At 45.3% G+C, this 27,767-nt stretch overlaps 1 protein-coding gene across 1 annotated transcript in view; it reads right to left on the bottom strand.

Moving 5' to 3' along the window:
• Nucleotides 1–27,767, bottom strand: part of fsip1 (fibrous sheath interacting protein 1) — an 816,866-nt gene that overhangs the window by 745,071 nt on the left and 44,028 nt on the right. Inside the window, exons 5-8 of the mRNA XM_070877889.1 lie at nt 19,399–19,488; nt 16,777–16,946; nt 11,450–11,524; nt 8,866–8,950 (exon numbers count right to left, since the gene is read on the bottom strand). Of these exons, the coding sequence (XP_070733990.1) occupies nt 8,866–8,950; nt 11,450–11,524; nt 16,777–16,946; nt 19,399–19,488 (420 nt within the window). The remainder of the gene's footprint in view (nt 1–8,865; nt 8,951–11,449; nt 11,525–16,776; nt 16,947–19,398; nt 19,489–27,767) is intronic.

The following is a 27,767-nucleotide window of genomic DNA, read 5'->3' as shown; positions in this document are numbered from 1 at the left end:
GGAACAGCCCGATCCCCGAGGGACCCAGATAATTGAGAGTTGCCTGTATAATAAAAATTCCCACCTCACAGCTGATCATTTTCCTAAGGCAGATGCTGTTGCTGACTGCAATGTCAGCACAGATTTAGCTTTCTACAGGTTGCAAGTGTTTCCAGTAAAGTCGGCATCCACCACAACATCATTGGTAGAACCTCTCTCACCACTGACAGATTGCTTCTGTCATTTTTACTCGACCTGCCACCTATTCCATCAGCATGGGTGTCATTTATACTGTTTCACCTTGGTCCTCAGAATCAGACCACGTTGAGCCCCTACACCAGCAGCGCCACCAACCTTCTCCTCAACCACCTAATGCTGCACAGAACAGCGGGCATCAGCACAGGGCTGCACTGCGCTGAAGGCGATACCCCAAACACAGGGTTACAGGCAGAGGATGAACTTCCACATGATGGAGCTGCAGTGCCAAAGGGGGTTCAGGCTATCACGCCAGGTCATCGCAGACATTTGCACATTGCTGGAGCAAGACCTGCAGCCCAGAGGAGCAGGTGGTCATACCTCACCAGTGGCTGTCAAAGTCACCAGCGCCCTCAAATTCTTTGCCTCAGGCTCCTTTCAGGGATCTTCAGCAGACATTTGCGGCATCTCGCAGTCAGCCACCCACAGATGCATTACACAGGTCACCGATGCCCTCTTTGACAGGTCAGCTAATTATATCAACTTTGCCACTGATGAAGCCAGTGCTACTCAGCAGGCATTGGTTTTGCCACTCTGGCAGGCATCCCACGGGTACAGGGTGTCATAGACTGCATGCATGTGTCCATCAGGGCACCCCATCACCCAGAAATGTTTGTCAACTGTAAGGGCTTCCACTCCCTCAATGTGCAGCTCGTCTGGAACCATAGGAAGATCATCATGCATGTGTGCGCCAAATTCCCTGGCAACTGCTATGACTCTTTCGTCCTGCACCAGTCCACCCTCCCTCAGCTCTTCGCTTCTCCAAACAAACATTCCGACTGTTGCTTGGAGACAAGGGCTATCCACTGAAGACGTGGCTGTTGACACCCTTGAGGAGGCCAAGTACTGAGGCTAAGGAGAGATATAATGAAGGCCACATTTCCACCAGATGTGTCATAGAGCAAACAATAGCATGCTCAAAATGCACTTCAGATGCCTTGACAGGCCTGGAGGAGCCCTTTAGTACGCACCAGCCAGGGTCTCGAGAATCACTGTGGTCTGCTGCGCCCTGCACAACATAGCGCAGCAAAGCTTAACACTGCAGGAGGAGCAAGACACAGTGCACAGCTGCTACAGAGGAGGAGGAGCATCAGCTAGAAGACAAGGAGGAAGAGGAGGAGCAGGAGGAACATGCGGTCCATATCCCACCAGCACATGAGCACATTGCTGCCCGGGAGGCCAGAGATGGCCTCATCATGGACAGAATTACTTAACTTTACGCATTACACCCATATGGCTGTCACATGTTGCACCAGGTTGGCACGACCCCACAGTAACACCATAAAGCATCCCCACATTGACCAAGCCATTCCTTTCACACAGACCATATTGCTTGAGGTAATGTTATGTCTCACCATTCACTCTACCTCACTAAGCCACTTCCAAAGGTGCACACAAATTTGTGCATGAACGGAAAGTGGTGAAAATATTTTTTTTTTTATCTGTGACATCACAGGAACGGAAACTTTTAATAAAATAAGTGGCTAGCCTTGTGAATCTCCTCGTGTTTAATCTTTCTCTTACGCATGCTTCTACAAAGTGCTACCTCTGTGGCTTCAGCAGAGGTAGAAGCAGCTTGCTCACTTCCCTGCTACGACTGCATAGACACTTTTGGTGGACATCCTCGGGGTTTTGGAGCCTATGATAGTCCCGCCAAAGTCTGCTCCTCCTGCTACTGTGCAGGGCAATCTTGGCCATCGTGATTCAAGGAGACATCTGGGACACTGACTGGGTGGGGGGGGCGGGCAATGGAGGAGAAGCGTGAGCGCTTTGAGAGGAGCCTTCACTTGCATGTCCTCTCTCACTATCATCCCTCTCATGGGCCACCCACACTTTCCTGCTAACAAGGAGCTGGAAAGCACCTTGCTGCACAGCAGTGGGCCATGAGGACCCACAACTACACTGACATCCCTCCTGGACAGGAAGTCTGAGCTTCTGCCATCTAATCTGTGTAGATAGCCATCTATTCTCCCACAGATAGCCATCCACAAGATCCTGCAAATCCCCTGGGAGGGTAACCATCAGAGTGGAGTCCCAAGGGATCCCACAATCCCTTGGGAGCATCTGTACATAAGGAGGCCTCACAGGCTGGAGAGGCACTCTGGAGCCCAATAATAAAGGACTATGGTCACACTTTGCTTTGAGCTTAAAGTATCTAGTAATATTATTTATTCAATACATAACAATTGGCGACGAGATACAGATGACGAATCCCACAGCAACGATGCAGAGAACAGTGGGCATCCTGGAGAAATTTTTGGAGGGAGATGACTGTGAAACCTTCGTGGAGCAACTCGCCCAATACTTCGTGGCCAACGAGCTGGAAGGAGAAGGGAACGCTGCCAAATGAAGGGCGATCCTCCTCACCGCTTGCGGGGCACCAACGTATGGCCTCATTAAAAATCTGCTTGCTCCAGCGAAACCCACAGAGAAGTCGTATGATGATTTGTGCACACTGGTCCAGGAGCATCTAAACTTGAAGGAAAGCGTTCTGATGGCAAGGTACCAGTTCTACACGTACAAGAGGTCTGAAGGCCAGGAAGTGGCGAGCTACACCGCCGAGCTAAGATGCCTTGCAGGACATTGCGAATTTGAAGGACACTTGAAGCACATGGTCAGGGACTTCTTTGTACGTGGCATTGGCCATGAAGTAATAGTTCGCAAATTTTTGACTGTAGAGACCCCAACCTTGAGTAAAGCCACAGCGATAGCCCAGCCGTTCATCGCCACCAGTGACAATACCAAACAAATCTCTCAGAACACGAGTGCTGCTGCAAGTACTGTGAACAAAGTAATGTCGTTTTCGAGTCGTAATGTACAGGGCAGGCCTCACATGCCTGCAGCTGCATGTCCGCAGATGTCTCAGAGTCCACCATCAAGGTGATGAATGCAAGGCCATTAACAGCTTGTTGGCGCTGTAGGGGTGATCATTGTTTCCATTCATGCCGCTTCAAAGGATACGTTTGCAAGGGTTGTGGATCAATGGGACACCTCTAATGTATGTGCAGGCGAGCTGCAAACCCTGCTAATCCTGCAAACCACCATGGTGGAGAGGAGGACAGATCCATGGTGGATCACGATGAACCAGAGGCTCAGACCGAGGAGGCAGAGATATATGGGGTGCACATATTTACCACAAAATGTCCCCCGATAATGCTGAAGGTTGAATTAAATGGACTCCCGGTGTCCATGGAGCTGGACACGGGTACGAGCCAGTGCATAATGAGCAAAAAGATTTGACAAATTGTGGTACAGCAAGGCCTCAAGACCAGTCCTGATTCCCATTCATACTAAACTGAGAACGTACACAAAGGAACTGATTCCCGTAATCGGCAGTGCTACTGTAAACGTCTCCTACGATGGAGCGGTGCACGAGTTACCACTCTGGGTGGTACCGGGCAATGGCCCCAAGCTGCTCGGCAGGAGCTGGCTGGGGAAGACACGCTGGAACTGGGACGACATCCGAGCACTCTCATCCGTCGACGACACTTCATGTGCCCAGGTCCTAAACAAGTTTCCCTTGCTGTTCGAACCAGGCATTTGGAAGTTTCAAGGAGCAAAAGTGCAGATCCACCTGATTCCAGGGGTGCGACCCATTCATCACAAGGTGAGAGCAGTACCGTACATGATGAGAGGGTGGAGATCGAGCTGGACCGGCTGCAACGAGAGGGCATCATTTCGCCGATCGAATTCAACGAGTGGACCAGTCTGATTGTTCCAGTCCTCAAGGAAGACGGCACCGTCAGAATCTATGGTGATTACAAAGTAACTATCAATCATTTCTCCCTGCAGGATCAATACCCACTACCAAAGGCAGACGACCTATTTGCGATGCTGGCGGGAGGAAAAACGTTCACGAAGCTGGACTTGACCTTGACCTACATGACGCAGGAGCTGGAGGAATCATCGAAGGGCCTCATCTGCATCAACACGCACAAAGGTCTCTTCATTTACAACAGATGCCTGTTTGGGATTCGATCAGCCGCGGCGATATTCCAGACAAACATGGAAAGCTTACTGAAGTCGGTTCCGCGCACTGTGGTCTTCAAGGATGACATCTTGGTTACAGGTCGGGACACCGTCGAGCATCTGCAGAACTTGGAGGAGGTTCTTAGTCGGCTTAATCGCGTGGGGTTCAGGTTAAAACGCTCAAAGTGCGTATTCCTGGTGCCTGAAGTGGAGCTCCTGAGGAGAAGAATCACAGCGGACATCACCAGGCCCACCGATTCAAAGACGGAGGCAATCAAGAACGCAACGAGACCACAGAACGTGACGGAGCTGCGGTCATTTCTAGGACCCCTGAACTACTTTGGTAACTGCTTATCAGATTTTAGCACACTGTTAGAACCACTGCACTCTTTACTGCGTAAAGGAGATGAATGGGCATGGGATAAAAGCCAAGAAAATGCCTTTGTAAAAGCTAGAAAACTGTTATGCTCAAACAAATTGCTTGTGTTGTATGATCCATGTAAGCGTTTGGTACTAGCATGTGATGTATCGTCATTCGGTGTCAGGTGTGTATTGCAACAAGCTAATGAATCTGGGAAATTGCAACCGGTTGCTTATGCATCCAGAAGTCTGTCTAAGGCTGAGAGGGCCTACAGCATGATCGAAAAAGAAGCATTAGCGTGTGTTTATGGGGTAAAGAAAATGCATCAATATCTGTTTGGGCTCAAATTTGAATTGAAAACTGACCATTAGCCACTGATATCCCTGTTTTCTGAAAGTAAGGGGATAAATACGAATGCATCGGCCCGCATCCAGAGATGGGCGCTCACGTTGTCCGCATACAACTACGCCATCAGCCACAGGCCAGGCACAGAAAACTGTGCCGATGCTCTCGCTAGGCTACCAGTGCCCACCACCGGGGTGGAGGTGGCACAGCCTGCAGATTTAGTTATGGAAGCATTCGAGAGTGAGCAATCACCTGTTACAGCCCGACAGATTAGAAACTGGACGAGCCAGGACCCCTTACTGTCCTCAGTAAAAAAAAAAACTGCGTGCTCCTTGGGAGTTGGTCTAGTGTCTCGTTAGAAATGCAGGAAGAAATAAAGCCGTACCAGCGGCGCAAAGATGAAATGTCTATACAGGCAGACTGCCTTCTGTGGGGTAATCGGGTAGTGGTACCCAAAAAGGGCAGGGACACTTTCATTAGTGATCTCCACAGTACTCACCCAGGCATCGTAATGATGAAAGCGATAGTCAGATCCCACGTGTGGTGGCCAGTATCGATGCAGGCTTAGAGTCCTGCGTGCACAGTTAAGCAATGCACCCAGGAAGGCGCCACTAATTTTATGGTCTTGGCCCTCCAAACCATGGTCTAGGGTCCATGTCGACTATGCAGACCCGTTCTTGGGAAAAATGTTCCTAGTAGTTGTAGATGCGTACTCCAAATGGATTGAATGTGAGATAATGTCGGCAAGCATGTCCGCTGCCACCATTGAAAGCCTGCGGGCCATGTTTGCCACACACGGCCTGCCTGACGTCCTTGTGAGTGACAATGGGCCGTGCTTCACCAATTCCGAGTTCAAAGAGTTCATGACCCGTAATGGGATCAAACATGTCACATTTGCCCCGTTTAAACCAGCGTCCAATGGTCAGGCAGAGAGAGCAGTGCAAACAATCAAGCAGAGCTTGAAGAGGGTAGGTAACTGAAGGCTCACTGCAGACTCGCCTATCCCAAGTCCTGCTTAGTTACCGCACAAGACCCCACTTACTCACTGGGGTTCCCCCCACTGAACTGCTCATGAAAAGGGCACTTAAGACAAGGCTCTCGTTGGTCCACCCTGATCTACACGAATAGGTAGAGAGCAGGCAGCTTCAACAGAATACATATCATGATCGCGCAAATGTGTCACGCGAAATCGAGATTAATGATCCTGTATTTGTATTGAATTATGGACAAGGTCCCAAGTGGCTTCCCAACGCTGTCATGGCCAAAGAGGGGAGTAATGTGTTTCGGGTCAAACTTTCACATTGTTCGCGTGCCTGACACAAGACTCCCAAAGCAAGCGCTCGACCCAGAACTCCTACACAGCAAGTGAGCCCAAGGACACCCTCAACGCCTCCTTGATTAAAATGCAACATCCACACGGACACCTAGGAGTCCCTGGCCAAAGGCCGTCCTAGGTGGAGGTGCATCCGGGAAGGTGCTGAGCACCTCGAGTCTCGTCGTCGAGAACATGCAGAAAACATGCGCTGTCAGCGGAAGGAGTGTGCGGCAAACTAGTCCCACCCACCCTTTCCCTCAACGATTGTCTGTCCCACCTGTGACAGAGACTGTAATTCCTTCATTGGACTGTTCAGTCACCTAAGAACTCACTTTTAGAGTGGAACCAAGTCTTCCTCGATTTCGAGGGACTGCCTATGATGATGACAGATAGCCATCCATTGTCCATAGAGACCATGTGCTCCTGTGAGTGGTTGCTCCATGTAGATGGCCATCCGACCCATGGAAGAGGCCACAGTCGCCATCGCCTGTGACACGGTGGTGCTTATGTTGGAGATGGACTCCTCCATTCTCTGAAAATTTGCAGTCATCACAGTTGCAAAACCTGTCAAAGGCTTCGGCACTTCTTGCTGCACTTTCAGGAACGTCCTCTTTCTGGATGGTCCCCAAGGCTCAGCATCTGCATGCAGGAGTCTCACTGCTGCCCCTGTCTGCACCATCTGGTCTTGCTCATTTGTGATTTGTGAGACATCAGGTGACAATAGCACTACATCTCATGTGGGACCCACCGAGGTGTAATTATCTGCACTGGTGTTGGGTGCACTCATGTCCTGAGAGGTTGGAGGCTCTTCCTCCTGGACAGTGGTGGGAGTCTCTTGATAGACCTGTGGGAGAGTAAAGAGATGAGTTCGATATGTCAAATGAAGAATGGGTACAGATACCATTATGCACATGATGACCATTCAATGGCTGCTGACTTCGATCCCATCTGAGTGACTGTTGTATGCCATGCAGCTGTATGATATGAAATTCTGTCACCAGGTTGCTGAAATGTCCCCCTCTCTCCATCTCCCACCTCCAGCTGCTCGCGACGTCAGACTCTTCCAAGTAGTCTCTTCTGCTGATGTTAGGGTGGCCAATAATGGAGGGCCACCTCCGGTTCACTCCCTCTCCCTCTTATTGTGGGCTCTCTTTTCCTGCAAGGAGGGAAAGAAGACAAGGTTGAGTGAGAGTGATGGAATGAGTGTAAGGAATGGATGGATTACATCTTTAGAGGGTGACTATGATGGAGTGGATGGAAATGCCAAGTGGTCTCCTTGTGTGTTGTTAGTTGGTCTGATTGCATTAGGATGAGGGTGACTCGTCAGATGGGGATGTGATAATGTAGATAGAGAGGGATGGGTGGATGTGCAAGGCATGCTGGTGTGAGTAAGGACATGCAGGAGCAGTGTTGGGAAGGCAGAGTGAGGGGGATGTGATGAGAGGCACGGCAGGATGAAGTTGAGTGTGGCTTTGTACTCACCTTTCCTGATCTAATGAGATCATTGAAATGTTTGCAGCACTGCACACAGGTCCTCCTGACCACATCCCTGTTGTTGACCTCCTCTGCTATTTGGAGCCAGACTCATTTTGTCCCCTGGGGAGATCTCTTCCGTCCATTAAAAAGGAAGAGGACCTCCCTGCATTCTCTCACTCCCTCCATCAGCAATTGGACGGAATCATCGGTGAACCTGGTTACAGCCCTCTGTCTCAGTGCAGTCATGTTCGGCACACTTTGTAGCAGTCCAATTGTGCAGTGTTCTGTCTGTACACTCCTAGATGAAGCTGCAAATATCCTGGCTGAAAACGTGTAATTGATGATATCATCAGATCCGTACCATTTAATAGGGCTGAGTAACATGCAGGGCGGCCTTAATAGGCCCCATGAACATAGAGTCAATCTCAAGAGCAGCATGGTATGAAGAACAGGGTCGTGACCCAAGACGGCAACCACGGCACCTGACCCGCCTAGGTGCAGAAAATTCCAGCCATGGTTTCGCTGATTCATTTTGAATTTACCCCCTTCTAGTGAAGACTGTGTCCTCTGATACTACTGTCCTAGACAAGTGAAATAGTTTGTCATGATGTTAGGCAAGACGAGATCGGGCACTACTGTAATGCCCTATGGAAAAATAGCTTCTGGTGCTCACTGTCAATGCACACACATTAATAATGGCTATTTGGATAAGGAGCACCATGGAACTGTAACCAGCAAGGAGTCAACAATTTCAAGAGAAGATGGGTAAAATTGCCAGAAAGAAAAACATTTATAAAATGTCTCAAGCAGCAAGACAAACCAAGCCATACAAATTCCTCAATTTATAAATTTGCTTCTCGACCTTATTTGAATTTCACTGTATGTTAGAATTCGGCCTAATTGTATGTTTGTACTTAAAGGCTGATGTAAATAGATTTCACATAATAAGGGTTCAGCTCATGTTATGTCAAATTGTCAATAGATGCCAAATTGTTCTAAGCATGAAAAAATATCAAAGATTTGCCAATGTATCACATTCCCGCTAACCTGTGCTTTAATACCAAAGAATACTTGGAACTAGGATGTAGTGCAGTTGCAATAATTCCATTAGTTTCTTCACATTATTTTGTACAATTAACCAGCATCAGGGTTTCCTTCCACTCACCATTTCGAGTTGGTGAAAGAGCTAAGAATCTCATTGTATTTTCTGCCACCTCAGGGCATTCCACAAATCCCTCAGGGTTTGCACTCTGAAACAAAGAAAATAATTTCTTAATTTCTGACCTTAGCTGGAATTTTCTGATTTTAACATACCATTTTACAGTTAGACTTACATCACAGTGTGTGATTTCAAACATAAATGGAGTGTTCTCATTTGTCAGCTTTATCAATAGTAGTTCTTGTTTCTTTCAACAAAATTCTACCATTCTTCTCCTATGATCACAGATCCTTCAAGAGTATCTCACCAGCAAATCTTTCAAAAATCAGACTGTTACAAAGACTATAATTACCTCTAATATCCTCGTTTCACCAATGATATAATTGGTAATATTGCATTGCACGAATCACCAACCCTGACAATAACTATTTGCATTCATACAAAGCCTTCAATGTGGAAAAATGTCCCAAGACATTTCACAGAGGCACAATCAGAAAAAATGAACACTGAGCAAAATAAAGAGATAATAGGAAGGGTGGGCTTACAGTTTAAATGATTTTAATTAATACAATTGATATTGAAACACCCCAAGATAATTTCTACTAAAGTAACTCTATTCTAACTATTTCAAGCTAATAGCTCCCATATTCAAAAATCAACACAGGGATATGACACAAAGAATGATTATAACTACCTTATTTTTCAAAATAAGCATTCTCGTGGCAGAACACATTCTGATTTGTGAGTTCAAGTTCACAAGACATTAAAAGGAGCACTTCAAGGTCATAAAAAACTAATGGAACACTGGGTCTTATGGCAACATCTTTATGCTATAAAAGCTGAAATGTAATGGTAAATCTCTTTCAGACCACAATTTTAGCAGCGTGTGCAGTTTTAGGCTCCACACTATTTGAAGAATGTTGAGGCAATTTAGAGGGCACAACACAGATTCAAAGATATGAAGAACTACAAATATGAAGACAGATTTGAAAAATTGGGTCTTGTCTTATTAGAATAGATTAAATTGGATAGGTGGATAAAGGAAAAGGGGTTGAAGGCATATGGGAAGAGGGTGGATAAATGTGATTAGAACTATTTCCTTATGTGGAAGATAAATGCCGACACAGACTGATTGGGCAAAATTACCTTTTTCCATGTTGTACCCATTATTTCTATGTATTTCTTTGAAATTTAACTCCTAGTGTACTCTCCACCTTTGGAAGAAGATCAGGGCTCTGAGGAAGAACCCATGACTTATTTGGATAAATTACTAGAATTAGGCAAGGTAGAAAATAAATTAGAATATTTTTAGAATATAATGAAGCATCCCATCTCGTATAGCTCCAAGCATTTTAGCAAGAGGTCAGGTGCTGGCGGGGATGGAGTTTCGTCTCTGTGAACCAAACGAGCTGGGCATGAGAATCAGGTACCTAGTTTAAAGGGTGCAGTTGCTCAGTCACCAAAATACCACAGTAACTGATAGCATTGAAAGGCTGGTGAGGCAGTCAGATTTAGGGAGGCCTATACATAGATAGGGAGAGTCTATTCATTCCAAGAGAACAATAACAGCTTGTGAGACAAAGATGGAGGTTGAGGTGATTAGGACACTATGTAAAACAACTCATCTTGAGTTGCTAACGCGATATCAGCTTGGTGTGATAATTAATGACTAAGAGTTAAGGACAGAGAGACCTACGTGAAGAACAAAGCAGTCAAATAGTATAAAGGCTGGGCATACTTCCCCCAAAGGTTAGAGCTCTCGGGACAGTCAGAAGTCTATAGCCTAGAAAGCAGCCCATGGAGGTCAAGCCTGATCACCTTGAAATTCGCGGGGATATCAGGTTGTATTAATTGCTTTATTTAATGTAATATTGTAAAATAGTTGTACAAGTAATATTGTTATTAGTGAATATATTAAAATTGTTGTTTAAAATCACTCGGGCCCAAATCACGCAGAAGTTTTTTGTTGAAGGACTGAAAACCCTACATTGCGACAGTAACTACGGGAAGAAATCCACTTACAGATTTCAATTAAATTTCATCATGAAATGTGCAATTTTATTTGACAGCCCAATGTGCCAGTACTGAGGCACAAAATCTATCAACTGAAGAAAATGGTATAGATAACTAAGCAACAATGAAATACTTTCTGAAAAATTAAGGAACTGTCACAGGACTATTTTTAGAACTGCAAACAACAAATAACACTGATCTATAGCAGTGAAAAAAATAAAAGGCCTAAAACTTATTTGGACTGTGTGGTGGTGAACAGCCAGGCTAATACCAACAACAGCAGAAGAAATGATGTAAAGGTGCAGTTCAGAATGAGTTTTCTTATACAACAGAATGAAAAAAGATCAACTGATCAGGATTCTAATACCATGGTACAAACTTCTTAAAAAGCCACTGTCCTTACCTCACCACCCTCAGCATAATGGGAATATCCTATTTGTATCCCAAAGTTGAACAAGTGAAGAAAAATTAGAATTTAAATGATTAATACTATATTTCCTGGCTTTACAATTGTGCATTATTTGTACTTAGCAACAGCAATAAAAACTTTACATGGAATTGTTTCCCCAGAACTTACTTTTTCTGCAACAGAGATTCCAGTGTTCACATTCCTGCTGCTTGCTTTCTTCTGAGTCTCTTTCTTAATCCTTTCCTACCAAATGATCAGGACTTATTGCTTAGTAAAAGGGTACTATACATTTTCATAATCTGTATTGAATGAACAAACTTCGCATTACACTAAACTTTAGTATATGTATCCCTACTTTAGTCTTCTATTGCCTTTGGGTTTTTTCCAGTTCTGTCACATATTCCAGGTTTTTTTTTTCTTCACTTTTTCTTCTCTGATTGTTCTACCTTCACTCTTCTCCCTAATCACACTTTACGGGCTACATTTTCATCATCATTTGCCTGGCCAGTAAACTGGTGGAGCAAATCGCCCACCTGTTGTAGAAACTGCATCATTTTTGGGCAGGTCCTACAACAGTCAGATGGTCCAGTCTGCCACGTTACCACCCAGGCAGTGAAGATGAAAGTGTATACATAGTTTCTTGCATCATGTTTCTTTCATTTAATGTGCTGCTGCTCATTACTATCTGAGACTTTGATACATTCTGTTCCTTAATTTCCAACCTTGCATTTTGTTTCCATGTCCTTGTTTATGTTCTTTCTTTTCTTGGTTTAAAGTTTACTCATTTATTTCTACTTTTTGTTTCTTCTCAATTCAACTTCAACTTCAACTTTTTCTATTTATTTCAGTTTTATATGCCAATTCTTTTGACTTTTTCCAAGCTTATCTCATAATTTTTCTTGTTTGATACCTTTTTCTATCCTTTCATTCCCATTTCCTTCTTGTATAATTAAAGTAATTACCCAGATTTAGCTTTCTCTGTTCCAAATCTATGTTGAAATATTCCTTTTCACATAATTCTCCAAAACTTTCTTGCTCTCGTTATTCATTTTCACTATCACCTCACATCAGCTGCCTCAAACTTACCAACCAAACAATTTCTCCAAATAAGGAAAATCACTGTGATTTTGTTTTACCTTCCAGTTCAAAATCCAAATTGTTATAACCTAGGCATAAGCACAATAGGGAGAACAGACACACAAAACAATTGAGAGGTCAAGTTTAGACAGGGGGAATAGAGATTAAAAGGAGTGAGAATTGGTTCACAGGGAATAAAGATCAATAATGATAAAACTGAGAGAGAGTAATTCACAAACTACAGTCTATAAAAATAAAAAGACATTACTATCTGGATAGTAAGACATGAGATTTAATTACACAATCACAGATCTCAGTGGGGAAACAACACTCAAAAGTGGCATAGATATAAAGATATAACTACAATAGTGTGGCCCTAATTCTCATTTTAAAACAATGGGCCCAAGTTTCCACAAGAAAAAAAAACGGGCGCCCCTTTTTCGCGCCTAAAAAAATCCTCGGTATTCTCCACCTACTTACAGGTCCTCTGAAACTCGACGCAGTCAGCACGAGCTGTGGGGGGGGCGGAGCCAGGTCCCGGCGCTGAAAACAGTGCCGGGAGCTCTGCACATGCGCGCTACAGTCGGCACGCAAGTGCAGTAGCTCCAGGCGCCGAACTGTGTGGGAGGGGCCCGAAGCACGCAGCCCCTAGCTCTGGCCGAATGGCCTCACTGGGGCTGCGTGAATAAGGCTCATCCCACGGCCAGCTCCTGCTCCCCCCCCCCCCCCCGCCGACCAGACCCGACCCGACACCCGCCCCCACCCGACACCCGCTCTCCCCCCCTCTCTCCCTCCCCCTCCCTCTCTCTCCCTCCCTCCCTCTCTCCCCCTCCCTCCCCCTCTCTCCCTCTCTCCCTCCCTCTCTCTCCCTCCCTCCCCCTCTCTCCCTCCCTCCCCCTCCCTCCTCTCCCTCCCCCTCTCTCTCTCTCCCTCCCCCTCTCTCTCTCTCCCTCCCCCTCTCTCTCTCTCCCTCCCTCCCCCTCTCTCTCTCTCCCTCCCTCCCCCTCTCTCTCTCTCCCTCCCTCCCCCTCTCTCTCTCTCCCTCCCTCCCCCTCTCTCTCTCTCCCTCCCTCCCCCTCTCTCTCTCTCCCTCCCTCCCCCTCTCTCTCTCTCTCTCTCTCCCTCCCTCCCCCTCTCTCTCTCTCCCTCCCTCCCCCTCTCTCTCTCTCCCTCCCTCCCCCTCTCTCTCTCTCCCTCCCTCCCCCTCTCCCTCTCTCTCTCTCCCTCCCTCCCCCTCTCTCTCTCTCCCTCCCTCCCCCTCTCTCTCTCCCTCCCTCCCCCTCTCTCTCTCTCTCTCCCTCCCCCTCTCTCTCTCTCTCTCCCTCCCTCCCTCTCTCTCTCTCTCTCTCCCTCCCTCCCCCTCTCTCTCTCTCCCTCCCTCCCCCTCTCTCTCTCTCCCTCCCTCCCCCTCTCTCTCTCTCCCTCCCTCCCCCTCTCTCTCTCTCCCTCCCTCCCCCCCTCCCGCTCAGCGACACGAACAGCTTTCTCTCCCCCCCCCCCCCACCCCCACCCCCTCCCCTCCCCTCCCGCTCAGCGGCACGAACGGCTGCAGAATTCTCCCTGGCTGAAGCACTTTCACACAGGTAGGAAGATGGTTTATTTAATCTTTTCTTGGCTTATAAATGTTTATTCAGGTTGGATTTATTTGTATAATATTTGTAGAAGTATAAATAAGGATTTATTTTCAAATTTAATGAGTTCCCTTCCCCCCCGCTCCCCCCCACCTCATTCTGGACGCCTAATTTGTAACCTGTGCCTGATTTTTTAATGTGTAGAACAGGTTTTTTCAGTTCTACAAAAATCTTCACTGGCTCCATTCTACTTTAGTTTGGAGTACATTTTCACTGTGGAAACTTTCAAATCAGGCGTCAGTGGCCGGACACGCCTCCTTTTGAAGAAAAAATTCTGTTCTAAAGTAGAACTGTTCTACCTGACTAGAACTGCAGAAAAAAAAATGTGGAGAATTGCGATTTCTAAAATAGTCCGTTCTCCACCAGTTGCTCCTAAAAATCAGGCGCGAATCATGTGGAAACTTGGGCCCAATGACACATAGGTTTTGTGACAGCTGCTAGAATACCCATAATAGTTTCAAGAATTACTCAAACACCAAAGAAAAGAGCAACAATATCGTGGGAACGCCATCACCTTCAAATCACATGCCATCCTGACTTGGACAAATGCTGCCATTCCTTCATTATCCCTGGGTGAAAATCTTGCAATTCCCTAATTAACACCATCATGCGACCATCGCCACTACAAGGATTGCAGCGGTTCAACGAGAAAGCTCAACACCACTTTCTCAAGGCAAGCAAGAATGGGCAAATAAATGCCGCCTTGCCAGCATTACCCACATCCCAAGAACAAAAAATTAGGAATGATCAAACACACAGGATGGATATTGAAAATCAAAACCAGAAACAATCAAATTTGATGATCTAGAAATTAAAGGATGCTGTAATCCTTGAGTCAGGTTTCATCATCAACTCCACCTGTAAAATCACCAGCACCGATTCCGACCAGAGAATTCAAAGACATTAAAGCATGACATTTTAGTACGTGACTTTTGTGAGTTTTAATTTCAATGACCAGCGTTCATTTTTCTTTCAACTTCAATTTTTAGAGGAGGTAACCAGGAGGGTCGATGAGGGTAGTGCATTTGATATAGTGTATATGGATTTTAGTAAGACTTTTGATAAGGTCCCACATGGCAGACTGGTCACGAAAGTAAAAGTCCATGGGATTCAAGGCAAAGTGGCAAGTTGGATCCAAAATTGGCTCAGAGGCAGGAAGCAAAGGGTAATGGTTGATGGATGTTTTTGTGACTGGAAGGATGTTTCTAGTGGGGTTCCGCAGGGCTCAGTACTAGGTCCCTTGCTTCTATATATCAATGATTTAGACTTGAATGTAGGGCGTATGATTAAGAAGTTTGCAGATGATACAAAAAATGGCTGTGTGTTGATAATGAAGAAGAAAGCTGTAGCTGCAGGATGATATCTGTCATGTATTCAACTGTCATTGTAATCCATGTATAAACTGACCTAAGTTGTACACCGTGAGAACACTGACCACTAAGTGGTGAACTTGTGGGAGACACTCCTAACCTGGACTTTCAGGTATAAAAGGGGAAGCTCCACCCACCTTCATCACTTCAGTGCTGGCAAATAAAGGTTACTGGTCACAGAGTGACCTTCTCTCTAGTATGGGCCTCGTGTGCATTTGTACTGTATAGTAAGGACATATTAATATCAATGAACTGTTCAGGTGGGCAGAACAGTAGCAAATGGAATTCAATCCAGAGAAGTATGAGGTAATGCATTTGGCGAGGGCTAACCATGCAAGGGAATACACATTAAATGATAGGACACAGAGAAATGTAGAGGAACAAAGGGACCTTGGAGTGCATGTCCACAGATCCCCGAAGGTAGCAAGCCAGGTAGATAAGGTGGTTAAGAAGGCATACGGAATACTTGCCTTTATTAGCCAAGGCACAGAATACAAGAGCAGGGAGGTTATGCTTGAATTGTACAAAACATTAGTTAGGGCACAGCTAGAGTACTGTGTGCAGTTCTGGTCACCATATTTCAGGAAAGGTGTGATTGCACTGGAGAGGATACAGAGGATATTTACGAGGATGTTGCCTGGGCTGGAAAATTTTAGCTATGAGGAAAGATTGGATAGGCTGGGGTTGTTTTCTTTGAAACAGAGGAGGCTGAGGGGAGACCTTATTGATGTGTATAAAATTATGAGGAGCTTAGATAGAGTGGATAGGAAGGACATATTTCCCTTAGCAGAGCGGGTCAACAACTAGGAGCACTGATTTAAAATAATTGGTAGGAGGTTTAGAGGGGATTTGAGGGGAATTTTTTTCACCTAGAGGGTGAAAGGAGTCTGGAACTCACTGCCTGATAGGGTGGTAGAGGCAGAAACCCTCACCACTTTTAAAGAGTGCTTGCATATGCAATTGAAGTGCCATAACTTGCAGGGTTACGGACCTAGAGCTGGAAAGTGGGATTAGGCTGGATAGCTCTTTGTCAGTCGGCGCATAAACAATGGGCCGAAATGGCCTCCTTCCATGCCGTAAATGTCTATGATTCTATGATTCAGAAATGGTTACATATTAGAAATTGTTATAGAAAGCATGAATATGTAGATGCCAACTTCAATGCAATGTTTGCCTGTTAGCAAAAAATTGCTGTTCACATTTACCATGACAGAAGATACAGCAGTAATTACTTTTCATTTGTCAAAGCAACTTTTTGAGGGATTCAGCTCAACCAAATAAAACTGCATAATTAGAAAAATTATTCCATTAAAAACTTAAATTGCATTAGCATGTTGCAGCGATTGTTGACCTGATATTAAGTGAACACATAAAAGAGGACCAAAAATATTACAAGCATTTCTTGATGCTGTTTTACCTCAAGTTCTTCCCAAAGTTTTTTCCTTAGCTCTTCTCCTTGCTTCTTCACTTGCCTTTCTTTTTCCTGCTTCATAACCAAAATCTTATCCAATCTTTCCATTTTCACGATTGCTTCTTCAAGTTGGGAGTCTTCAGCTTTATCATCCAATTCTTCTTGCTTATAACTGTCTAGTATTTATTAAAGGATCATTTTTACATTACAATAATTTCTTAGGATTTAAAAGTAATATAATCTTATTTACTCGCTGTGCAATGTCTATTTATTTTAAAACAATTGTTAATTAAATAGTATAAACAAAAAAAACTGAATCAGGTCTATAGAGCTAGTTTACTGTATGTCATTTACTATCAGTAAACCACCAGATCCTGCTGTGTATTTCATGTTAGATTTGTTTTTAAATCTGTAAAAATCCTTTTTAAAGTTAATAGTAAGTGCATAGTTGGTGGAACATACTACAAATGTTGATACTGGGGATACCCTTTCCATTGGGATTCTATCATTTTGCTTTCTACATCTCTACATTATGGAAGTGCAATGGGACCCAGCACAGCAAGATATGGAGGTAGGTGTGCAATATCCAACTTAGCATAATCTTAAAACTTTCCCTCAAATGGTATTCAAGTCCCTTTCTCGGGGAACAGATGCCTGTTCTTTATCAATGAAGAGAAAAGCAGAGATAAAGTTTTAATTTTATTTTTGTCTTTTGGTCTAGATTGCAGTACGCAGCATTTCTTCCGAGATATTTACGAGGAGGGTGTGGGACAGCACCATAACCCGAGCGTAACGTGGCAAGGCCAGACACATGGATGTCCTGTCGAATTTAATGGCAGGACCTCATTAAAAAATGTCTTCCGTTTCCCACCCAGCAGCTGGCCAAACTGACTGTCGGGCAGGAAATCCAGCGCCTGAAGGCCGCAGCTGGGAACCCTCACAGTCGGTCTCTGGCAAACGGGAGGGGAGCAGGCTGCAGATCAAGGCTTGGGGGGATGAGGGGAGTCTCTGCAATCATGACAGGGGCTAGAAACAGGCCGCAATCAGTAGAAGGGATGCTGAAGGCTTTCTTGTGGGGCTTGGGGGGGGAGGGGGTGGTGCGGGGGGGTACTCCTACTCCTCGTGGCCCACAAGGAGTGCTGTAATGGCACTTACCTTCTCAAGCCAGCAGTTCCTGCTTTCATTTCGCTGCTGGGTTTCCAGAGCCCTGGGAAATCCATGCAGCAGCAGTCATTTTAAATCAGGCTCCTAATTGCACTGTGGGGCTCTGATTTAAATATGTTAATGAAGTGTACTGCTTTTCCAAGACGGGCACTCGCACGCAACCCGCAGCCGTAAAATTGGTGGCTGGCGGGTACGCGGTAGATTAGAGTTATGTGTTTTAGAATTTAACCCTCCCCGCCGCTTCTCCAATCCTCCTCCCCCCCTGTCATGTTGGGTTTAATATAGAGACCATTGTATTTTAAATATTGAAAATTCAGTCTGAACACAATTAAGAAATTGGTTTGTATAAAATGTTAATGCTGAAGTAACATGAGGGCCCTGAAACAAAAACAGTAAGTACTTTTTGCAGTTCCACTCACATCTACCATGATAATGTGTACTTCAAATTTATTGATAACAAGAAAAGCAATTTACAAGCATGGTTCATGCATATTTAAAAAGGGACAGAAGTTATTATTGATTCTCATACATAAACATACAAGCAATGGATTTCAAGAGATCTGGAAGCTGCCTGATTTTTTGCTAGAAATACTTCACAGAAGAGAAGAATCATTTTTATTTGTTAGCAATAAGCTTAATCACTTAGTTAATGTTCTCTGTACAGAAACCTGATTCGTATCTTCATATAATCATCACATATAGATGTTCAGAAGCCATTATTTTGGTTGCAAGATCAGATATTTTTGTGTAATATATAATTAGTGAAAAATTGAATTTTCACTTGAGGCACTTTTATATTACTGTGGTACCATGGACTCCCATGATAAATCGCGTGGTTTGCCTAGTTCTAGTGCCAGTGGTGACATAGGTCTCTGGATCTACTGTCAGAACTACTAATTCTGTGGATATAAAAAGCCTGAAGACTTCAAATGAGAGGATGGGGATAAGATGTTTTGGCAATTCTTTCCCAGTATTCTTTTGAGGTACTGCAATTGGTAACGATCCACAAAGGCTGTGGTGATTCATGTGGATTCTGTTAGTAAAAAAGAGCAGTTTCACGCTGTAATTGTCAAGGAAATGGCCAAATATTACCATGTTAACAGGATCTCAATAGGAGTTTCAATGTTTCTTAAGTGGTAGACTGTCTAAACAATTGGTAACGAAATGAGAATTCATTGCAGGTACTTTATTTGGACACATGCACGCACACTAATGCGAATTTCTCCATTTCTTTTACCAGTCATTCAAAAGAACCTAAGTTAACTGTCAAGTTAGTGACAGTTTTGTGACTACACCACAAATTGAGTTTAGACTGTTTGAAGTAATTTCATGCAGAACATTTGTAGCAGGCAAGGGTGGATATCAACCTAGATTAGGTTTCTTCACAACATAAATAAAATAAAGCAAACACCAGTAAATTGATTAAATTATGTTCAATTTCCAGTATTGAAAAAATATTCCTACCAGACTCTTTTTTCAATGGATTTGTCTGATCTGGGGTAGATAAGTGATCCTCTGCGTCCTCTTCTGAATCTGCTGGAGTAGAAAGAATTCCTGAAAGAGACAGGCATGAAGACAATGTAGATGATCTTAACTGTATTTTTTTTTATAACTGTACCACATAGTTCTAATAATTACATTGTGTTCATAGGTTGTCTTTACTCTTTTTACTCAAGATATATTTGGGCTTCCATGTTTCAGATTAGGCTTGTAGTGGAGCACTAGCTTCCCAGATCCCAGGGAAAGTGTTTTGGCTTGCCTACATATCCAATTAAATTCATAGAGTGCTCAGGATTAAACAGAAAAAATGTCTTTAGTTTATTTCAGTTACTGCTTGAATCACATGATCCGTCTCCTCTTCGGTAGGTGGCAGACTATCATAACAGTAGATATTACATTTTTTAACCGAAATATATTTATTATATCGTAATAGAACAAGCGAATAGTAGCAGTAACAAAATATATTTTTACCTTAAGCCTAGCTTGACCATCATATAATGAAAAATAATAGTTTACATCTTTGCTGTGCTAAATTATTATATAAATAATATTATTACTTTTATATATGTAAACTTGTATTTACTCTGTACAGCCACCAGAGGGCTCATCCCCTGGAGTCCCAAAGGATCCCATAATCTCTTGGGAGCACAGGTATTTAAGGAGGCCTCACAGGTTGGAGAGGCACTCTGGAGACCTGCAATAAAAGACCAAGGTCACACTTTACTTTGAGCTCACAGTGTTCAGTCTGACTCTTTCTCCATACATAACAACTGGCGAAGAGATACAGATAGCAAACCCAAAGATGCAGAGAACAGTGGGCATCCTGGAGAAATTGTCGGAGGGAGATGATTGGGAAACTTTGATGGAGCAACTGGACCAATACTTCGTGGCCAACGAGCTAGATGGGGAAGAGAACGCTGCCAAACAAAGGGCGATCCTCCTCACCATCTGTGGGGCGCCAACGTATGGCCTCATGAAGAATTTGCTCAATCCAGCGAAACCCACAGAGAAATCGTATGACGATTTGTGCACACTGATCTGAGAACATTTGAACCCGAAGGAAAGCATTCTGATGGCGAGGTACCGGTTCTACACCTACAAAAGGTCTGAAGGCCAGGAAGTGGCGAGTTATGTCGCCGAGATAAGAGGCCTTGCAGGACTTTGCGAATTTCAAGGACATTTGGAGCACATGCTCAGTAACTTTTTCGTACTTGGCATTAGCCACGAAACCATACTTCGCAAACTTTTGACTGTAGAGACCCCAACCTTGAGTAAGGCCATAGCGATAGCCCAGGCGTTCATTGCCACCAGTGACAATACGAAGCAAATCTCTCAGCACACAAATGCTGCTGCAAGTACTGTGAACAAAGTGATGTAGTTTTTGAATTATAATGTACAAGGCAGGTCACACATACCTGCAGCTGCACATCCGCAGATGTCTCAGAGTCCACCATCAAGGGTGGTGAATGCAAGGCCATTAACACCTTGTTGGCGCTGCGGGGGTGATCATTGTTTCCATTCATGCCGATTCAAAGGGTATGTTTGCAAGGGCTGTGGGACAATGGGACACCTCCGAGTGTGCAGGCAAGCTGCTAATCCTGTTAAACCTGCAAACCACCACGTTGCAGAGGAGGACAGATCCACAGAGGATCACAACGAACCAGAACCTCAGACCGAGGAGTCAGAGGTACATGGGGTGTACACATTCACCACGAATTGTCCCCCGATAATGCTGAAGGTTGAACTAAATGGACTCCCGGTGTCAATGGAGCTGGACACGGGCGCGAGCTAGTCCATCATGGGCAAAAAGACTTTCGAAAGGTTGTGGTGCAACAAGACCTCAAGGCCAGTCTTAACTCCAGTTCGCACGAAACTAAAAACTTACACAAAAGAACTGATTCCTGTAATTGGCAGTGCTACCGTGAAGGTTTCCTACGATGGAGCGGTGCACAAGCTACCACTCTGGGTGGTACCAGGCGGTGGTCCCACACTGCTCAGCAGGAGCTGGCTGGGAAAGATACGCTGGAACTGGGATGACGTCCGAGCGCTATCGCCTGCTGACGATACTTCATGCGCCCAGGTCGTAAACAAATTTCCTTCGCTGTTCAAACCAGGCATCGGGAAATTCCAAGGAGCAAAAGTGCAGATCCACCTCATTCCGGGGGCGCGACCCATCCATCACAAGGCGAGAGCAGTACCATACATGATGAGAGAAAGGGTACAGATGGAGCTAGACTGGCTGCAAAGAGAGGGCATCATTTCACCGATCGAGTTCAAGGAGTAGGCCAGTCCGATCGTTCCCTGTCTTCAAGGGAGACAGTACCGTCAGAATCTGTGGCGATTACAAAGTAACTATCAATCGTTTCTCCCTGCAGGACCAATACCCACTACCAAAGGCGGATGACCTCTTTGCAATGCTGGCGGGAAGAAAGACGTTCACGAAGCTGGATCTGACTTCAGCCTACATGACGCAGGAACTGGAGAAATCATCGAAGGCCCTCACCTGCATCAACACGCACAAAGATCTTTTTGTTTAAAACAAATACCCGTTTGGAATACGGTCAGCGGCGGCGATATTCCAGAGAAACAGGGAAAGTTTACTGAAGTCGGTCCCGTGCACCGTGGTCTTCCAGGATGGCATCTTGGTCACAGGTCGGAACACAGTCGAGCATCTGCAGAACCTGGAGGAGGTTCTTAGTCGACTCAACCCCCGTGTGGGGCTCAGGTTAAAGCGCTCGAAGTGCATTTTCCTGGCGCCTGAAGTGGAGTTTTTGGGAAGGAGGATTGAGGCAGGCGGCATCAGGCCCACCAACGCGAAGACTGAGGCAATCGAGAACGCACTGAGGCCACAGAACGTGACAGAGCTGCAGTCATTGCTGGGATTCCTGAACTACTTTGGTAACTTCTTACTGGGTCTCAGCACACTGTTAGAACGACTGCATGTCTTACTACGTAAAGCGGACGAATGGGTTTGGGGCAAAAGCCAAGTAAATGCCTTTGTAAAAGCGAGAAAATTGTTATGCTCAAACAAATTGCTTGTGTTGTATGATTCATGTAAGCGTTTGGTACTAGCATGAGATGCGTCGTCAGGTGTGTATTGCAACAAGCTAATGATTTCGGGAAACTGTAACCGGTTGCTTATGCATCCAGGAGTCTGTCTAAGGCTGAGAGAGTCTCCAACATGATTGAGAAAGAAGCGTTAGCTGTTTGCATCAATACCTGTTTGGGCTAAAATTCGAATTGGAAACTGACCATAAGCCACTTATATCCCTGTTTTCCGAGAGTAAAGGGATAAATACCAATACATCGGCCCGCATCAAGAGATGGGCACTCACATTGTCCGCATACAACTACGCCATCCACCACAGGCTAGGCACAGAAAACTGCACCGATGCTCTCAGTAGGCTGCCATTGCCCACCACGGGGATGGAAATGGCGCAGCCCGCAAATCTAGCCATGGTTATGGAAGCTTTCGAGAGTGAGCAATCACCCGTCACTGCCCGGCAGATCAAAACCTGGACAAGCTGGGACCCCTTATTGGGCCCAAGTTTCCACACGATAAAAAACGGGCGCCCCTCCGAGCTGGGCGCCCGTTTTTTGCGCCTAAAAATAAACTCGCAATTCTGGAGCGTTCTGCAGCTCCTTGTCTGCCTGACGCGGCGCCCAGGGGGGCGGAGCCTACACTCGCGCCGATTTTGTAAGTGGGAGGGGGCGGGTACTATTTAAATTAGTTTTTTTCCTGCCGGCAACGCTGCGCGTGCGCGTTGGAGCGTTCGCGCATGCTCAGTGTGAAAAAAACATTGGCACTCGGCCATTTTTGTAGTTCTTTGTAGCTGTTTAATTTTTGAACATTTTTTAATAAAAGCACATTGCCATCAGCACTTGCAGCCTTCTCACTGTCTCCTTCCCCTGCCCCCCGCGGGAACGAAACGGCTGCAGCACTCTCCGTGCCTGAAGCACTTTCACACAGGTAGGAAGATGGTTTATTTAATCTTTTCTTTGCTTATAAATGTTTATTCAGGTTGGATTTATTTGTATAATATTTGTAGAAGTATAAATAAGGATTTATTGTAGAATTTAATGACTTCCCTTCCCCTCCCCTCCCCCCCCCACCTCGTTCTGGACGCCTAATTTGTAACCTGCGCCTGATTTTTTAATGTGTAGAACAGGTTTTTTCAGTTCTACAAAAATCTTCACTTGCTCCATTCTAAGTTAGTTTGGAGTACGTTTTCACTGTGGAAACTTTCAAATCAGGCGTCAGTGGCCGGACACGCCCCCTTTTGAAGAAAAAATTCTGTTCCAAAGTAGAACTGTTCTACCTGACCAGAACTGCAGAAAAAAAAATGTGGAGAATTGCGATTTCTAAGATAGTCCATTCTCTACCAGTTGCTCCTAAAAATCAGGCACAAATCATGTGGAAACTTGTGCCCTTAATCTCTAGTCAAAAGCTGTGTGCTTCACAGGAGCTGGTCCAGTGTCCCAGTGGAAATGCAGGAGGAGATAAAGCTGTTCAAGCGGCGCAAAGATGAAATGTCTATACAGGCAGACTGCCTTCTGTGGGGCAATCGAGCAGAGACACCTTCATCAATGACCTCCACAGCACCCACCCAGGCATTGTAATGATGAAAGCGATAGCCAGATCTCATGTGTGGTGGCCCGGTATCGATGCGAACTTAGAGTCCTGCGTTCACAGATGTAATACATGCTCGCAGTTAAGCAATGTACCCAGGGAGACGCCGCTAAATCTATGCAGGCCCGTTCATGGATAAAATGTTCCTTGTGGTTGTAGACACGTATTCCAAGTGGATTGAATGTAAGATAATGTCGGCTAGCACGTCCGCTGCTGCTACTGAAAGCCTGCGAGCCATGTTTGCCACTCACAGCTTATCTGCTGTCCTGTTGAGCGACAACGGGCCATGTTTTACCAGTGCTGAGTTCAAAGAATTCATGACCCGCAATGGGATCAAACATGTTACATCTGCCCCATTTAAACCAGCGTCCAATCATCAGGCAGAGAGAGCAGGGCAAACCATCAAGCAAGGCTTGAAGAGTGTAACTGAAGGCTCACTGCAGACTCGCATATCCTGAGTCCTGCTTATCTACCGCATGAGACCACACTCACTCACTGGGATCCCACTTGCTGAACTGCTCATGAAAAGAGCACTTAAGACAAAGCTCTCATTAGTTCATCCTGATCTACAGGAACAGGTAGAGAGCAGGCGGCTTCAACAAAGTGCATACCATGATAGCGCAAATGTGTCATGCGAGATTGAAATCAATGATCCTGTATTTGTATTGAATTATGGACAAGGTCCCAAGTGGCTTCCCGGCACTGTTGTGGCCAAAGAGGGGAGCACGGTGTTTCGGGTCAATCTTTCAAATGGACTCATTCACCAGAAACTCTTGGACCAAATCAAACTCAGAGTAACGGACTATCCTGAGCAACCCACCTTGGACCCTGTCTTTTTTGATCCTCCAACATACACACCAGTGGCAACCGACACCACGGTTGACCACAAAGCAGAACCCATCATCCACAGCAGCCCAGCAGGGCCCAACACATCAGACAGCCCAGCAAGGCCAGCTGCACAGCAGTCCAACGAGGGCCCAACAAATGATTCAACAACACCAGCTTTCACACCGAGACGATCAACCATGGCAAGAAGGGCCCCAGATCAACTCACATTGTAAATATTGACTTTGGCGGGGTGGGGGGGGGGGGGCGCGGGGAGTGTTGTTATATATGTAAATTTGTATTTACTTTGTACAGCCACCAGAGGGCTCATCCCCTGAAGTCCCAAGGGATCCCATAATCCCTTGGGAGATCAGGTATTTTAGGAGGCCTCACAGGTTGGAGAGGCACTCTGGAGACCTGCAATAAAAGACTAAGGTCACACTTTACTTTGAGCTCGCAGTGTTCAGTCTGACTCTTTCTCCATACATAACAATTACGTAGCAGTTCTTTTCTATGAAAGCTGTCTAGCCTGATCATCTCTACAGGCCAGTCAGCTTCACTGATTAAAACAGTTTGGGCTGAGAAATAGTTTGGAAAATAAAGTGACCAGGACCAAATAGATCAAATTGAAAAGAAGCTACAATTCAACACATTCGAATAAACCCCACAAGATGGTTGTATTTGAATTAAATGCCTTTACACCTATGGTGGATATTATGTACAAACTAAAATCCAACAATTGTTGTCAAATTAAGCAGGGATCTAATTTCCGAGTTAAATTATTTTATAACCCCTTATGTAATGAAATAAGCCAATATTAGGGGCCGATTTTCATCAAGGCTTCCGCCTACCCAAGTGCCGCCCAAGTGCCGCCAATGGCCGCCGAGGTACCGGACGGTACTTTGGGCGGGATATTCATCGCCGAGGTCCCTCAAGGGTCGGCAGGCGGCAAATGGACGACATACACCACCAATCTGGGCGGCAGCAGGCGGAAGGTCTCATTCTCGGCGACAGAGGCGCTTGCCATCCAAGTGCCGCCGAGGATGGAGTCGGGCCCACGGAGGGTCGAAGAGCTGGAAAAAAAATGCTGCAATAAAAAGTTAAAAAACTATCGGAACAGGGGACCGCATGCAGGTATGTCGCTGTGGAAATTTTTTTTTAAATGTTCACTTACCTTTTTTTCAGGTTCTTCATACTCACCGTCGAGGACAGGCCAGCCTCCACGCAGCGGTCCACCCCAGTTCTGCTGTCGACTCCCACCCACAGGAATCTGGGAGCTCAGCAGGCGGGAGGTCAGTTCCACCCCTCAGCCGTCCGCTGATGTCAGCGGGCGGCTCTCCCCTCCTGCCCGCTCCAGACCATCTCGAAAGTGGCATTGGGCGGATCAAGAAGAGCAATGTCGGTGGCAGTCGGCGGCAGCGGGCAGTGAGTGATGAATTTCAACCCCATAGAAGAGTTACAGCACAGAAGGAGGACATTCGGCCATCGTACCCGTGCCATGCTAAATCTTGGCCAAAAATGCTTCATATTAGTCATAAGAATTTTCAGTACTACGGTGTTATTTTAACTACCGTCAGATGATGATGGAATTGGGCCCCAATGGCATGAGACCATCTGAAAGGAGCTGACACAGACAGATGGTGCATAGGAAGTTCTCCATAGAAGCATAGAAATGGGCAGACAACTGCAAGAACTGGCAGAGGGGAGGAGTATGATGGTAGTGTTTTGAGGGCATCAACTACTTCCCTGGTTGCAGTAATCAACCAATTAGTTTAAAGAAAAATGATTCTATGATGGTATGCAGATTGCAACATTAAAACTATTAATTTCTCTTCAGACAGACAATTAAGAAAACTATCCAGCAGCAATGTGTGTTTTGTTTCATATAAGAAATAGGCAATCTCTCGCATACACTGTTACCAACCACAGGACAGACTCAAGGCAGACAGCACTTGTCTGCATTCCAAATATAAATTATGATATGTAGAAAGGTGAAGGGAGGGGAAACTGATGCATGTTTACAAATTAATCTGGAATTCATTGTGGGGCTTGAGCAAGTAGTGATCATTTTGGCATGAGGCAAAGCCTTATCCTAAACTGTGAAACTTCCAATTAATTACTGCCATGATATTATCACTATATGAAATTTTTCTATGTTCAGTTGCCATCTGTAATATTATTAAATTTGTAACAGCAGTTTAGGATGCAGAGCAGATGAACAAAAGGCTCCAAAATTGAACTGAACTGTACCTAAGGATTTTGCCCATAGAATAGAATCATAGACATTTACAGCACGGAAGGAGGCCACTTTGGCCTATCGTGTCCGTGCTGGCCGACCCAGAGCTATCCATCCTAATCCTACTTTCCAGCTCTTGGTCCATAGCCCTTTAGGTTACAGCACTTCAAGTGCACATCAAAGTACTTTTTAAATGTGGTGAGGGTTTCTGCCTCTGATTCCATTGGCTTTCCTGATCACTCGCTGTACCTGCATACTATCCTTTTGTGTTTCATGCACAAGTACCCCCAGGTCCCACTGTCCTGATGCACTTTGCAATCTTTCTCCATTTAAATAATAACTTGCTCTTCGATTTTTTTTCTGCCAAAATGCATGACCTCGCACTTTCCAACATTATACTCCATCTGCCAAATTTTTGCCCACTCACTTAGCCTGTCTATGTCCTTTTTTTTGTGTCCCCCTCACACATTGTTTTTCCTCCCATCTTTGTATCGTCAGCAAACTTGGCTACGTTACACTCAGTCCCTTCTTCCAAGTCGTTAATATAGATTGTAAATAGTTGGGGTCCCAGCACTGATCCCTGCGGCACCCCACTAGTTACTGGTTGCCAACCAGAGAATGAACCATTTATCCTGACTCTCT

This window comes from Pristiophorus japonicus, chromosome 4, assembly GCF_044704955.1.
Source record: "Pristiophorus japonicus isolate sPriJap1 chromosome 4, sPriJap1.hap1, whole genome shotgun sequence".
In the NCBI taxonomy this organism is placed as follows: domain Eukaryota; kingdom Metazoa; phylum Chordata; class Chondrichthyes; family Pristiophoridae; genus Pristiophorus; species Pristiophorus japonicus.
Note: the sequence above shows the minus strand (reverse complement) of the source record. Positions and strands in the feature narration are given on the sequence as shown.